Source organism: Terrapene carolina, unplaced genomic scaffold (assembly GCF_002925995.2).
Source record: "Terrapene carolina triunguis isolate 2854851 unplaced genomic scaffold, T_m_triunguis-2.0 Scaffold89, whole genome shotgun sequence".
Taxonomy (NCBI): domain Eukaryota; kingdom Metazoa; phylum Chordata; order Testudines; family Emydidae; genus Terrapene; species Terrapene triunguis.
Window position 1 is genome coordinate 16,628,794 of NW_020664440.1, and position 16,647 is coordinate 16,645,440.

General features: G+C 44.2%; 1 protein-coding gene across 2 annotated transcripts in view; it reads right to left on the reverse strand.

Moving 5' to 3' along the window:
* Positions 1-16,647, reverse strand: part of SRGAP3 (SLIT-ROBO Rho GTPase activating protein 3) — a 225,978-nt gene that overhangs the window by 54,736 nt on the left and 154,595 nt on the right. For both annotated transcript variants that reach the window (XM_024217104.1, XM_024217103.1), the window contains exons 5-6: positions 6,984-7,169; positions 5,211-5,339 (exon numbers count right to left, since the gene is read on the reverse strand). In XM_024217104.1, the coding sequence (XP_024072872.1) occupies positions 5,211-5,339; positions 6,984-7,169 (315 nt within the window). The remainder of the gene's footprint in view (positions 1-5,210; positions 5,340-6,983; positions 7,170-16,647) is intronic.

A 16,647-nucleotide genomic window follows, 5' to 3' on the forward strand; every position in this document is an offset into this window, starting at 1 on the left:
GCTGGGACTCAGAGGAGCTGAAAGGCCTTTTTTATAAGGGAAATAAAAAGCTGATGCCAAGTGTCACTTCCTTCAAATGAAAAAAAAAAAAAACAGGAGAGAAGAAAAATCATGTTGGATCCAGTTCTGATCTCAGCTTCACTGGTGTAAATCCAAGTAATTCTTGATATAAGCCGGATAACTGAGATCAGAACCTGGACCGCTATGATTTGCGTCTCTTCCCTTTCCCCATCATTTGTATGTTTCTGACTCAATCTGGAAGCAGTGATTTATTTGTGAAATTCCTGGGAAGAGGGGAAAGCCAGGAAGATCTCTTGTACCTCTGCCCCCAGCTTCAACAGGGTGTCATAGTATTTGGAAAGAACAATGCCAACCACAGAAAAATAGAGGGATTAGGGAACAAATATGCTCTCTGATAGAGCCTCAACTTGTGCAAATGGGGGCCTCGCCATTAAAGTCAACAGAGTCAGACTGATTAAACCAGATGAGGATCTGCCATCTGGCAGATAATATCCCCATATAAACATGGGGGAAATGAAGCCCAGTGAGAGAGAGAGAGAGAGACCTGGCTTCTGATTTTGTAGGCACAGTTATGCCCAGGCAATTAACGGTGGGTAGAAATTATGGCAATTTTGGCTGTAAATGCTTACCCTGGGTGCCTACATAAAAATGGGCTGATTTTCAGAGGAATTGAGCATCTGTATCTCCTGGTGACTTCAGCACCTCTGAACCTCAGGCCCATTTTTAGTTAGCAGCCTATATGTGGATTTAGGCACCTAGCCTATGCTTATAAATTTGTGGCCTACCTATTTAACTTCCTGATTCGGGGCACCATTTGGTAGTTAGCCTACGCTACCACTGGTGCATGCAATTAATTGGGGGTGCAATGATTTGGCCCTGCAAAATGAAAGGCCATGTTGCAAAATCAAGCTCTGGGTGACTTGTTCAAAGTCACAGAATGAATCAGTTACAAATTTGAGAATAAAACCCAGGAGTCCTAACACTATCCATCTGCCGCTCTAACCACTAGACCATAGTCCCTCATTAAGGAGGAAGACCACTACTCTAATTTCTCCGATGACAGGCCTGAGACTCAGCAATAGCTCCTCATCCTACATCTTCCACACGCTGCTTTTAAACTCTTGTCATAGCAGAGGAAAGAAACTGTTTTCCTGTTCCTGTGCCCCAGCTAGAGGGTCTTTTATTTTTCTTCTTTTTCGGGCTTGTGCTCTCTTGACATATTTGCAACACCAAACATTTTGCTTTGATGGAAACAAATCGCTTTGCTTGAGGACTTTTAGCACTATAACTTTGACTGGCATCTCTGTTTCCCTGCTTGACTAGGCATTATTTGACTGTGTGACAAATGGCAATGCCATCAGCTAAGTTTTCTAGTGCCCATACAACTTGGCAATAGAGTGCAACATTAAACTGGCTGATGTACTCATTTTTCTGAATGGCAGGTTGTTAAGAATACTGCCCCTTTACCTATCTATCTAGCTGTCTGTCTTAGATATGACAAACACACCCATCACTTTAATATCTAGATGCAGTAGAGGAGATTCAGCCAGGACTTATGCACTTGTATTTCCACATATTACCACCTACTAAGTCCTACGACATATTTCATCTGACTACCTCAAAATGCTTTACAAATGCTTCCCACAAACCCCAGCAAAGGTGTATCAATGGCGTTATCCACATTTTACCATCAGAGGTTAATCCAGCTCATGCAATGAATCAGTAACAGAACCAAAAAAAGAACCCAGGAGTCCTAAAATACATCCATGCTTCTTTTGAGGAATTTGCACAAGGACACTCTTTAAATGAAAGTCTAACAACATGCCTCTCTCTGTTGTAAATCCCTACCCCATCAGGAAGGATGGAGCAAAGCCCACTTGAGGCAAAACAAGGGACAGTCATGTGTGCTAATTCATGACTACTCTGATCAAGTTTTAATTTCCTCATTACAATCCAATGCTCCGAAAGAGCTCCACTTTCTCCAAGCAGCTGAGACCCTGTATCTCACCAAAATGGAGACAACTCTTTAGCAGGCAGTATAGTTGTGATTCTGCTTTGGTGCTGATAACATGAGAAATGTAAAGGCTGGGCCTAATAGATGACATTTACCCATCCAGGATCTTTTTTTTTTTTTTAAGATGCTGCTGAATTTCAGCTCCAGTGATCTGATGGTTCAGACATGCGTAGAAGTCATAAAACTCTAAATGGCAATTTGTGCTGGATATGAACTGCCTGTAGGAGCCCTTCTATAACCCCTATTATGTTCTAGAGAGAAAACCCTTTACATCATTAATCATCACTCTTGGTGATGCTGGGTGGAGCAGCTGGAAGTAGAATCATAACTGCAATACATCAAGCCTAAACCCTTTCAAGAATGTCAGTCTGCTCTTAGGCCCTTTGCTGAGATTTAATTCTCACTTGAATATGGCATTCTTCCTCTCTCCAGGCAAAACTCACCCCTGCAGAGAGGCCAGGCCTAAAGGCTATGCACCACTCAAGCTCCAGGTATGCCCTTCAAATTAGGGTGCATAGGCTTTGTGCTGGCTCTCTGCACCGGGTGAATTTCACTTTTCATATACAACGCAGTTGTGCAGCACAGCCCCATGCTGTTAAATAACAGCTGATCTCCACTCCATAAGTGGCTACATTTAAGTGGTGGATGGAGAGAGAGAGAGTGTGTGTGTGTGTGTGTGTGTGTGTGTGTGTGTGTGACCAACTATACATTGAGATAAGGATAGAAATCCAGATACAAATCTATAACTGTAACAATAACACTGGGGTTGAAAGTCCTGCCTTTGCTAGTACTGGACAAGTATGAAAAATATATCTTTTTCTTTTCACTGCCCTTATTGTGTGGTGCAGTGAATGGGATCCCTTTATTCTGGGGTGTAGGGAAATCTCCCCTCCAGTGCTCCTGTGAAACACACTGGATTTATACAAAAGCCTGTTCAAATAAACTGCTCTTCTCCTGGGGGATTTGAAATTAGGACACCCATGAACAGCTCGTGCATCCTTAACGATACTTTGTTTTCTTTGGCAATCAGAATATATAATTAGGCGCATATAGCTGTACAGAGTCAAAGACGCTTTAGTTAAAGTCCCCTGAAGGGATTCCTGGAGTGAGGAAGAAAAGCCATCTGCTGACTCCAATGGAAGTGTCAGCAAGGAAACAAACTTGGGAGGAACAACATAAAAACAACTAAAGCGAAACTGGAATTCAGCAACTCTCCAGCAAAACAAAAAAGTCACTCTCATTAAAAAATGAATAAAAATAACAAAAAAATAATAAAATAAAAAAACAGAAACCAAAAGGGCAAATCAGTAAGGCAGCTTCATATCTTTTTGTTCGTGTGTTTCCATTGGCAAGGGATTTTTGTTTGTTTGTTTTTTAATATGAATAAACACAACCAAGAGGAAAAAGAGCCTCAAAAATTGTACCCAATAACATTTCTATCAAACTAAGATCTTGAAATTCCTGTGGGTCTTACCTCAAACCTCCCTTTAAATTACTAACTAAACCAATAAATATGATCTGTAGATTCATTAAAAGAGATTAACACTCCCATGGTTTTTTAAATAATGCATTTTAGTGACATTTAAACCAGGACAAATACTCAGTACGCACAGATAGATCAGTATTATTAATATGACCATTGCTGCAACTTAAGCAAGTTAAAACTGACTAGCAGGAGGAAATTCCTTATGGTAAGAACTATGAAGCTGTGATATTATCTCCCAAAGGAAGTGACGGAAGTCCTATTTCTTGAATCACTTAAAAGTACACAACATGAAATACAAGCAAATACATACGATCTGATCCTTACTACTCGGCTTGCATCCATGAGTAATGACTGCAATGGGGCTATTCACAACTGTAAGCACTAGGACTTCAATTCAGGAAAGCATGAGACTCAAGCACCTACTCAAGCACTTTTCTGAATTGGGATCTGGGCCCAGCCATAGGTGTTTGCCGCCTATAATGGGGAACAATGCTGAACTGGTAGGGCACGGACACACGGCCCAAACCTGCTCTCACTGAAATCAATGGATATTGTGCTATGGATTGAGTGAGGACAATTAGGTTTTTCAATGTTTAACTTCCATAATAAAGAACCATTTGAGATGTCTAATTTTCAAGAGGTTTTTCTTTCATCCATTTTAAATACAGATTCTTAGATAGGCCAGATGAGACCACTATGACCATCTAGTCTGTAACACAGGATGAAGAAATTCAGCGGACAATCTCAGTACTCATTTCTGTTTTAAATAAAAGTTTGCCCAGTTTTATGCTAAAACTTGTTATAAAACATACTCAACCATGTCATGTTCCTGCCTTAGGGGTGAAATTCACCCCACCTCAAAAGGTCCATGTACGACCCAATCCATCACTTAAGCTCCTTATTAAAAAGTTTATATGTGATGCACAGTAGCTTTTCTAGGCCCTCTTGCACTGAGGTGAATTCCACTGTAACCATTTATGCCCTTGTAAACCTCCATATACATGTGATAGTATATTCTAGCCATTTTATATCAGGCCACCACCACAGGCTATAGGAAGATGCCAGTCCAGACACAAATATTTCTCTGGAAATTTCTACTGAAGCCATAACCCTGGCACACTGAAGCCAAAATCTTGAGATTCTTGTGCAATGAAGTAAAAGATGCTGTAAGTGTTAAAATAATATGTACTTGGTAGATTTATCTTAGAGATAGCCCTGGACCACTAAGTTCAGACCTGGCTCCAAATCCAAATATCTACATTTGTGGTGTTTGCATCTTGGAGGACTGACTCGTGCCCTGCTCTAATTTATATGTATTGATAGTTACCACAAAAAAAAAAAATCTATATTTTGTCCACTGTTGAGGAGGGAGGTTTAAATGTTGAGTAAAAATGAATCAATGACTTTGCTTTCATGTGGCCTCCATGAAATATATTGAAGGCCAACTCCCATATAATGACTACTGGGCTTCTGTCACTATCCTTGTATAATGTGGTGGGGAGCGCTGAGAAAAAAAACTGTAATCTTTATAAAAGTCCTACAGGTTAGCCAGAGTTCAAAATGCCAACCAGCTCCCCTTTATTACCACAGCACACATCAGGGTGAGCTACAGGATCAGTGTCCAGTACTCGGCTGCTTATTTGCCAACAGGAAGAGGGGCGGATGCATTCAAAGAGAAGGATCACTTACATCAATGAGGTCAGAGACATCGTGGATGTAGTATTTACTGACGGCTGCATTTGTGGCTGCCAGGTTCAGCAGATAATCGTTCCTGGCTTTAGTGCACTTCAGCTTGTTTTCAGAATATTTGGCTTGCCTCTGAAAAAGCAAAATAGAATGAAAAAGCACAAATAAGTTATCCAGGAGGTTCCCATTTCCTCTTGCTACAAGTCTCCCACAGCGCACTGCTGTGCTGGTGTCACGTATTAACACCCCGTTGGTAGGATGCAGCATATACCTTTACCAGTACAACATGTGAGTCCATCTGAATATACCTGATACATTCAACAGCACAGCAAGTGCATTCAACTTGAATGTACGTAATGCATTCAGAGCACAGTTATCTTATCTGCAAATTCATGGAAGATTTGGCATCAGTCAAGATTAGAGGGCCAAATTCTACTCACAGTTACACTGATGTATATCTGGAATCACTCCAGATTTTACAGTTGTATCTGGCCATGGAATCTGGCCCAAAGGCTCAAGCTGCAAAATTCAGAAGGGGATCCAGAATTCAAACCCCTACAAGTTCAGGGCATTTGTTCAGGATGGTCTCCAATCAAGAAGTTAAACAAGAACGCCTGACCCTTGCAAGGGGCTTTCTGCTATCTCATATTCCAGTGCAACATACACAGCTGGGTAAACACACATCTAACTAACGGTTTCCTGGCCAGGGAGGCTACTTTTCATTTTCACAAAAAAAGAAAATCAGAAAAAATGCCCAAATGACAATGATTTGGAGATTCTGTGAATCTGCAGAATGCAAGGTTTTTGGCGGCCTGGAGAAGAAAGAGGTAATGGGTTTTGCCAGTAGTAAGGGCTGCATTTTTCTTCAGAGCCCCATCAGAATGCTGCCCCATTAGCTCACAGCCAGTGGAAAGATTAGCCAAGCCTCTTCTTCAAGTCTCTGATCTAATGAATCCTGGGATATCTACTGTTCATTGTTACAAGAACAGATTTGGGAGATGAAAAACGAAGCAGTGAAATACAGTCTGCAAGCTGACCATAACCCTCCCCTGCACGGTGTCCTCTCTGTCCACTTGACAGAGCATTACCGTGGCAGTCTAGATTTACTGCTATGCTCCTTCCCTCAGCAGTCGGCAAAATCTCTCACATCCTAGATTGCGTGTGATTAAAATATCAGTTGGACCCACTGGCCACAGTCTGACTAGCTCCTGTATAAGCATTTCATTTGCTCTAGTTTATGCTGGCTGCCTCAGCCTCTTTTGTTGTGTTTGTTTTCAAAGCCATTGCTTTTTGGAGGCCCTTTCAACTGCCCTTTTCAACTCTCCCTCCATGCTGAGGCACTGTGCAATATTTAATGGTTGGCCACATCAGACCCTAACTACGTATTTCATCCTCTCTGTGGATGTGTGCTGCATGATGTTCCCCAGGCCCCGTTTTCTGCTAAAAGGTCGCAGCCTGACTTTGAATCAAACCCTTGCTGCCTACTGACTTTGGCACATCTCCATTACTAACAAGCAATAAAGAGACTTTTTATAGCATCCCCAGACTGCTCTTCGCTGAACTATACACAAGCATTGAACTAGCAGGAGACTTCCTCCCGGATCTCTTAAAAGGCTGCAGAAAGGGTTGCACGAGAGTGGTGAATGCTGGAGCCAAAACCTTTGCCACAGGGAGATTTTTGTCTGCACACCTAGCCCAGTAGCTGGCATCCACTACTGCGTCCATCAGCAGCCAAGCGGTCAGCCATGCGGGAGGCTCGTTATTCCTCCCACCTACCTTCTCCTTCATCTTCTCAATCTTCTTGACGGAGCTCCGGCGTTGAGGCCTGTCCTCGTGCCGCAGCAGGTTGACACTGATGTCCCCAGACTTGTTGAACTGCTTTTCCTCCTGCTTCTCTGCTTCCTTCAGCTTGCTCTCAGCGCTGATGCTTTCCGCGTGGTACATGTGGTAGGTTTTCATCACCTGAAGAGACAGGCAGTAATGAGTCTCCTATACTTAGTGTTAGTGCTTGTGCACGGTGCAGGCTGGAGAGCCCTAGAGACCATTGGCCGGATTCTCAGTTAGGCTAAGGCTGTTTGATACCACCCCTTAAAGGGGGCTGGGGTCAGCCACTGAGACTAACCCTTAAACAGAACATCTCCACAGCGAGGACAGAGCTGGCGTAACTCTACACCATCCCTGCTCCTATCCCCCAGCATGAGAGCATGGCCAGAGGGCACGGCACTCCAGCTTCTCTGCTTTTCAGAGCCACAGGGAAACAGGACATAGCTTACAGCAGCTCTGAGCTGCAGGCAGGCAGGCCCTTGCATAGACCCAGGATACAGGGAGCCCAAAGGTAGCTTGATACCACCTTGGCCCCAACCCTCCTCTTCCCAAGTGCAGGAACTGAGTAACTGAGAACCAGGCTTAAATTCTCTAGCCATAGAAACAGGTGCAGCTTGGGCAGAGGCAAGCTCAACCCTCCACCACCCTGCCAATGTGCCTCATCTTTAACTTGGAGGGGTGCTGCATCAGAGTGAAACAGAGTTTGATCTCCAATGCCCATTCCAATTGGTGCCTTATCTGGCATCAAATGCAATGGTGGATTTGACAACATGGATGCCCATCCCACTAGGAACTAGAGCGGCTCGAGTTGTGTGTCCCAAGGAAAACATCTACAGCTGTTTCACTTCGACAATCACATTTTTAAACGTAAAAGATCAGAGGGCACAGTGTGATCATTTTAATAGTGTTGGCAAGAAAAACCCATCTACTCCTCTCTCTTTATGCCTTCAGTCGCATTGTCCCCTTTCATCAGCTCGCTCCAGGACCCAGATGTTTTATTTCACATTGCCTTGACAAGGCCAGAGATGCTGGATTTGTCTCTGCAGAGCAGAATTACATATTAACGGTCCGGATGCTGCTGTCAATGGGGCTGTGAAATATGGCTACTCACTAAGGGCCAGATTCTGGCTTTTATGCCACTGCCCTGCGTAGGGCGCAGTGTGGAACTACATGGGCCCAGGAGCAGCGCTGGGGAAGACTGTGCCTCACGCCAGCACAATCTCTTCCTTTACATGTGGGTGTGTGCTTTACCCCAGCCTTTACGTTGCTCCCCTGGGGGCAGTGCTATGGAGCTATCCCCTTTCTCCTCACCTGCTTTTGAGTGAGCAGCTCCCTAGGTGGAACAGGAGCCCCTGCCAGCCCCAGAGTGCAGGGGAGACACACGGACAAACAGACCCACGCTGATGCCCCTTCCTAAAGGTTTAAGGATTTTTCTCAAGCCCTCCACAAAGGGCGTTATTCAGAACCAATCTGACCTCTCAGGGACCCATGCATGGATGATGACATTTACCACAGTGAGCAAGCAGCTAACAGAACACTAGATACAAAGACCGAACTCATTCTGCCATGCTGACAGCTTTGAGAAGTAAGGTTTTAAAATGGGACTTAAAGGAGCTCTGAGCACCTCCTAACACAAGAATGGAGAGCAGGCCACAGCCCCCAGGTGCAAAGGCAACGATCCTGACACCTCTCCCTTTCTGCACCTCAAGCCCAATGCTGCAACGACACCAAACCCTCCAAACTGAAGACATGCCAGCAAAGCTCTCCGCCTACGAAGCACCAGCATTACAGTATGAACTTGGCAATAAAATATAGGCTGCAACCAAACTATCAGAGAAAGGAATGCCAAGGGCTCAACTCTGGGAGGTGTGAAACCTCACATCCCATTGGCTTCAGTGGAACTTGGGGTACATCTACACTACATCTGGGAGCCAGCCTCCCAGCCTGGGTCCACAGACTTGTGCTAATGGGACTCAGGCTGGTGCACTAAAAATAGCTGTGTAGACATTGCTTTGACGTTGCAGTTTGGGCTCTCAGGCCCAGCCCCACCCCACCCCCAACTTGAGCGCCTGAGCTCCACTCTGAGCTGCAATGTCTACACTACTATTTTTAGTGCGCTAATGCGAGTCTCTGGACCCAGGCTGGCAGGCTCACTCCCAGATGCAGTGTAGACATAACCTGAGGGGCTCAGCTGCTCTCAGAAAAGCATTCAGCACCTAATAGGATCTCACGTGACATGGGGAAACATTCCCACCATTAACACGAATTAAGCTTCCCCTTGACTCAGCATCTTCACACCCGTAGTTGGTAGACAGCCAGAGTACACCAGTCTGCAAGGGCTAGGCACATGTAAGTCTAAAAGTAAGGGGGACCCTTGGTAAATCGGGTGCACTGGAGAGAGGCTGGATCGGAAGGAATGGAGGCGACAAGGGGATGGGTTTGTGTTGAGGAGTTTGTGAACCGCCGCTGGAAGATCATTCTGTGTTAAATTCTACAGGCTGGTTAAAAGAAACTTTTCATTTTCAATTACATTCTACCGGACTTTTCCTGTAAGGTAAGGAGCCAGCAAGGGGCTCTGTAACACGAATACAAGGGTTGCGTTTTTGCAGGCCAGCTCCTTTTTTCTCTGAATCTGTAAGCAGAGAGCTGGCTGCCTCTCAGCCACCCCCTCATGACCAGGCGTGGCCCTCACTTCACAGCCACATTCACCGCTCTCCCACCCAGTCCCTGCATTCTCTCCCTTTCCCCCTGTTAAGCTTTCCATAAAGCAGTTGGACTCAAGGTTTGAAATCCTAGCCCCACTGAAGTCAATGGCAAGACGATCATTGACTCCAATGAGGTCTGGACGTTACCCAGGATATCTGCCTCAGAGGAAATTCTCTTCGTGGCAAAGATGCTGGCCACAATTTTTACTAGTGACTTGGGGTGCAGAGTTTGGACACAGAGGGCCTGGTTTTCAGAAAATCAGGTCCCTTTAAAGACATCTCAAGTTGGGCACCTAAAATCACTAGGCACTTTGAAATCTAGGTCTTTGATCCCGCACTAATTTCTGCTTTTTGATGGTGTCCCCCTTTCTGGGCATTTATCCCAGTGTTTCCCTGCGGTTCTTGTCAGGCTGAGCAGTACTTTAGCTCTCCGTGCCTTTAATCAGCCCACATGAACATAGGGCCAGATCCTGAGCTGATGTAAATTAATGTAGCGCCACTGACATCAACGGAGCCGCGCCGATTTACTCCAGCTTAGGAAATGGCCCACACTGCTCAAGTTGATCTACTATATTTCTTGTGTTAAGCATTTTTTTTTTTAGCATTCTTTCAACAAGGAAGTAGAGTGAGCGAGAAGCCCAAGGAGGGAGAAAACGACTGAATGTAACTCGCCAGCCCTTGTCTGTGATTAGAGAGCCCTTTATAATCGTCTGACTCGGGGATGGGGATGGAAAGAGGAATCATTGGGGGATACTGAACTACAGCCTGATATTCCTGCAGATTAGCACAGACAGTTTATCCCCACCCATATCCCTCCACCCTTTAGGCAATGTTAAAGAAAATAAATTTACAAGGACTTTCTTTCTGAGCCATTGATTTTCCAGAGAGCAATAACCCCATATCCCTGGCTAAAAATGGAGTGGAGGGACAGCTTTGGCCTAAAGCACACCTTGTTATATAACTGGCTCTTCAGATGGCTGCTGGAATCCAAACCAAACCCTAAAGGACAGGTGCTAGATTTTATCTTTCTGGCCTTTGAGATCTGCCATGGCTTTGGGCTTTGCTTTTGACACTCCCTACCAGCACACTTCTGTGAGACTGCAGAGTAAACACAGCATTTGCTTTTCATTGGCAATGTACTGTTCTAGCTTCCTAACTGCACAAACCCATAACAGGGCATATTTTACTGCTCCATAACACACTAGCAACTAAATGGAGGCTATAGATCAGGGTAGGTGGAGTGCCAAAGAAGGGCCTCCCTTCCCATGCAATATGGCTGAAGTTCCTCTAGGGGTGCTCCAAGAGGCTCAGGCTCTGGAGGTGTGGAGGGGTAGGGAGGTGACAACTACCCCATGGCATTGTCTCCATCCCACAAGAACCCTGTGAGGATCCTTACAGCAAACTAGTGATGGTCTCTTACCTCACACTGGTTCCCCCATAGCAATATGCAACATCCGACCCCTACCAATGGGAACTTGGGGCAACAATACTTGCCATTACATGGGGACCATTGGAGGCAAGCCAGGAGGTAGTACAACTATATCACCTTATAGCTAGGGCCCTACCAAATTCACAGTCAATTTTAGTCAATTTCACAGCCAGAGGATTTTAAAACTCATAAATTTCATGATTTCTGCTATTTAAATCTGAAATTTCACCGTGTTGTAATTGCAGGGATCCTGACCCAAAGAGGAGTTGCGGGGGGAGGTGGGTCGCAAAGTTACTGTAGGGGGGGTTGTGGTACTGCTACCCTTATTTCTGCGGTGCTGCTGGTGGCGGCGCTGCCTTCAGAGCTGGGAAGCTGGAGAGCAGTGGGGAGACCAGATTTATAAATACATTAATTAATTAATGGAGATATCCTATCTCCTAGAACTAGAAGGGACCTTGAAAGGTCATCGAGTACAGCCCCCTGCTTTCCCTAGCAGGACCAAGTACTGATTTTGCCCCAGATCCCTAAGTGGCCCCCTCAAGGATTGAACTCACAACCCTAGGTTTAGCAGGCCAATGCTCAAACCACTGAGCTATCCCTCCCCCACCATGGTCTGTGACGCATTTTTCATGGCCGTGAATTTAGTAGGGCCCTATATATGGCCTTCCCTTCCCTTGCAGCCCGGCCAGACAGAACAATCAGGTTCCATGAGTCTATGCTCTCAGAATCTTCCTGCCCCATAGACAGCAATAAACCACGTAAGTGGCAATTTGGCCCAACGTAATTATTACAAACAAAATAAATCAGCTTTCATGAATATTTCCACTGTTCTCCATAATGGCTACAGACACCTCTTTAAATGAGCCTTTTCTCCAAACCAATGCCCCTTTTATATTCCCCATCCAAGATAACACCAACTCTTTGCAATACAAATCTAGAATGTCAAAGGATAACAATCTTTTACATGGACAGAAAGACGAGTATCTGGAGGGGGTTGGGGGGACAGACAGCTTTTGTCTGAACAAGAGACAAGTCAAATAATAATCAATACCTGCTGGCAAACAGATCCTCCTGACTCAATTAAAAGCAAATATAGTTCAACCAAAATGATGTCCTCTGAACTGAGTTTTAACATGGGCAAAAGCTTCCTTTTAAATGTCAGCTGAGTTGTCAGCAGAGGAATAAAAATGTTTCCTACGTTTTGGGGGGAAAACGATGGTCCTGGGATTCAGCCCCAGGCCTTGGAGTCAGGAGAACTCCCACTGTCAGTAAGGTCAGCATTTCACCTCTGCACTCAATTCCTAGCTCTGTCACTGACTCGCTGTGTGACCTTGGGCAAGTCCCAGCTTGCCCGTAACAAACCCACTACCTGAGTCAGGTACGCTGCTGACTGAGATCTGCCTGAGTTTTTGAACATAGCTGGGCCAAGTTACATTTTTGGATGGAAGCTACAAGAAACCATCGTTGACGGGGAGGGTGGCAGGAGCAAAACAGTGAATTGCAAGGAGTGTGCATCCACAGAAAGCAAAAGCAAAATAAAAAGGAAGTTTGCACAAGCCCCTGTGAAGAAGACACACAGCATTTTCCACAGCTGTGGCTGTCAAAAAAGAACCTAGTGTTTTGTTTGGAAGAGGTTCGGCTGAAACATAAGATCTTTTTCCCAGCCAAGCATAAACATAGCCTCTAAATGAGCTTCAAATGCCTTATCAAAGTCCCCCAGAAACATGCCATCTCTGATTTATAATTTAAGAAGAATGGAAAGAAGAGTGAGTGGAGGTTTGAGTCCCATTTCTGCCCTGTCCTGTGTTATTTCACAAAGCCCATAACTTTCCATATGTGTTTGCAACTGCAGTTTTCCTAAAGAAAAATCACATTAAACAAACCAACCAGACACCTCCTATGCTACATATACCAATGAGGAAGAAAGACTTGCTGGGCTTTCATACAACTCCTCCTCTGCTACTCTGCCCCAACCCTGCTTCTTGTTGTTGAAAACACAGAGGAAAAGGCTGCACTTTGGGCAATATCTGGCTATAACAAGAGAGACCCAAACATGCACAACTGCATTGTGCTAGTGTAACAAGAAGGTCTGACAGTGAAACCCTGGCCCAGTCAGTATTTTAAATATAACTAGGTTTTTGTCCCAGGTTGTGAAGTGTTCATTGGACCTGGATACTGCTGTGCCCAAACAGCAACTTTCAGCACGACGATTTGTCACCTGTGTTTGAGTTTCTGTACCTATCATGGGCCTGATCCAAAGACCGCTGTGGTCAGCTAGACTCTATTGACTTGAATGGGCTTTAGTTCAGGCCTCACATTTGTTGTGCAAGAAAGCCTGATTTAAAAAGAAAAATACCTTATCACAGAGCATCATAGAACATAACCTACTCCCACCGCAGCCTAGTCACTTTACACCCTTTTCACGGTCATGTTTGCTAATTATAATTATTTTGCTTAAAGGTCTTCCTTCCCCACCATGTTTTACTCCCACTTGAGCCTGATGCGCATACAGGATTGGAGGAGAACAGGGGCTACAGGACTGGAACTTCACTGCAGGATCGGCTCTGCTTATTCCGATTTGCATATCGTCTCCCACTCATGAGCAGCAAGAATTCAAATGATTGCTGGGAGAGTACAGCCCAGTGCTTTTCAAATGAATGTTCCTTGTCCAGTTTGCACCGCCTCTGAAAATCTCCAAGACAGCACAAAAGAATCATTTTATATCATTTATTCTTTCCAAACTGATGAAGTGTGTGTCACTGACACCACTGCCTTGGAAAGTCTGCTGTACAGACCACAGCCCTCATTATCTCTCATCTGATGCCACTTAATACTGCTAGGAATGAACTGGTCTTTAAAATTCCCAAGTTGAAAGGAACAACTATTTATTTTAAGTGCTCTCTTAATTCTGGAGGATGTCTACCTATAGCAATCTACTCTCCAATCTGCAATCCTCTCACGCCTTCTGGACAGCACTTGGAACAAAGTCACGTTGTCCCTGTCTTAAGCTATTGTGTCATAAAGAAAAGCTGCCACAGCTGTGTCCCTGGGATCTTTTTGCAAACAAGTTAATTAGCGACAATGGAAGGAGGAAAAATATGTTGTCATGTTCATTAGTTATTTAACGACACAAGTTGCATTTTGCAATATTAATATCATGTTCTAGATAAAGGCCACAGTCAAAATTACTAGTCATAAATGGTGCTGCTTGCTGCCTTTAGCTAGAGTGCTTTATGCTTCTAAATAGTTCCTCGTTAAGGCTCAGATTCAGCAAAGCACTTAAACATATGCTAAGCACTTCGCTGAACAAAGATGGAGTTAAGCATGGGCTTAAGTGCTCTGCTGAATGAGGGCCAAAGGCCAAAATCTTGCTCCCAGTGGAGTCAATAACACAACTGTTACTGAGGTCAAAGGTGCAGCGTCAGGCCCAGTAGGGGACATACCTCTAATCTAGGCTGGAACTTATCTCTGTCCCACTCTAAACTGGTGTTATTACCCTATTGTTATTTTAAGAACATATGAACTGTCCTGCTGGAATAGACCAAAAAAGTCCATGCAGGCCAGTATCCTGTCTGAAAACAGCCAAAGCCAAATGCTACAGAGGAAGGGATAACCACCTGCACTGCACATAATTGCAGGAGGACATTTCCGACTGCAAATGGCAACCAGCTTTAATCTGAAGTACAAGGGTTGATGGCTCTTATAATTTTTCACTAATTTAATACAGCTCTAGATGTTATTCTAATTCATATCAAGAATGCAATCATTTTTTAAAATTATGTTTTTTCAATAATATCTTGCAACAGTGAATTCCCCAGGTTAATTATACATCATGATGCTTTGGCAATTTTCAGTACACTGACTCTAACTGAATGCTCGTTTGTGTATTACGTGAAACAAACATTGTCACATGCAAAACAAGTAATTACATTGCGCCTCTAGAAAACATTAGCTCTATTATACAAATTGAAACTTCACTTTGCGGCTATCTATGTTGACCCAAATTTTGGCTGACGTTCCTTTAAACATGAATGCATACAACAAAGGGAACAAGTGGTGAGTGAAGACACCATATCTTTACGCATGACCCTTGCATCAACTTGTGCCCAAATTCTGAGGGCTTATCTACACATATATTGGAAGTAAAACAACAAAATCCATTTTAATTCACACCTTAATTACTTTGGTGCAAGACTGTGTGTGGATGCTCTTATTTCAGCATGAAATTTTGATGTAACTTAAGTCATTTTTTTTATTTTTACAGACTTACTTAAATGAATAGGGCACTCATTCCAAAATAAGGGTTTGTCTGTAGTATAGCCGGGACATGTACACTCCAGCTTGGGGGGGGACCTACCTTCACTAGCTCTGATTGAGCTACTGCACTAAAAACAGAATGATAGTCGCTGTGGGGTGGGATAGCTGCCTAGCGTGCAATCCCATCTGAGTTCATAGGTATGGTCTCAGGGCAGCTAGTCTCTCCCAGCACTCGGGCCACCACAGCTACACTTCTATTTTTAGCATGGTAACTTGGAGAGCTAGCATGGGTATGTCTTCTCAAGCTAGAACTGACACCTTCCATCTCTAGGGCACACGTACCCTAAGAGTCGATACACACAATCGAAATAACGAAAGGTGTGAATTAAAACAGATTTAGTTATTTTGGCTCCGGCTTGTGGGTAGCAAAGCTCTGAGATGCAAGTTAAACAGTGCAAAAGTTGCCACATGCTGTATACAGTTCTCCTCACACAATCCCCATCAGGGTCCTAGCCAGGGCACAAGAAAGCATGGGACACTCACAGCTTCCTCTTTTATCATGCATAGCTGAAAAACATGCAGGGAAATCAGTCCACTTGATGAACATTATTACAGCAAAGAAATGCAATACTGTAACGCTGATATAGCCCTGCACAGCATGCAATGTGCTAGGTCAGTGTGTGTGATAATGTTAACACCCAGTGGCTGGCCAACAGAGAGGATAAATGACTTACTATTACTGCCAACTAAGACAGACCTCCATTAGCATAAGAGGGAGAAGACTGATTTTGGAGCCAATGGTTCCAAATTTTATCCCCAATTCTACACAACAGTGATTTTGCTGTCGAATATTGTTTAATTATATGTGCCGTTCCTTGATTCATTACAAGACATTGCCAAGGTCTGAGAACACCACTTCAATCATGGGTATGGTGGCAAGTCACAGAGCAACACTGCCACGCTGGATCATCCTACAAGCAAAATATGCTACAACATTTTAAACGATCACCCAAGGGATGACACAAGCCAGTTGCCTAACCAAGGTAATATGATTTGTACTCTGTGCATTTCGGATGATCTCTTAAGACAACAGGCTACTAGTAAAGCTCAGTTCTTGAACCCGTTTCATTGTAATTTCTGTAAAGAGCATGCCACTTCCAGGCCACGCATTTCTAACAGGCTAACACAAATAGTTGGCTGTCATAGGTAGATCAACTCAAAGTAA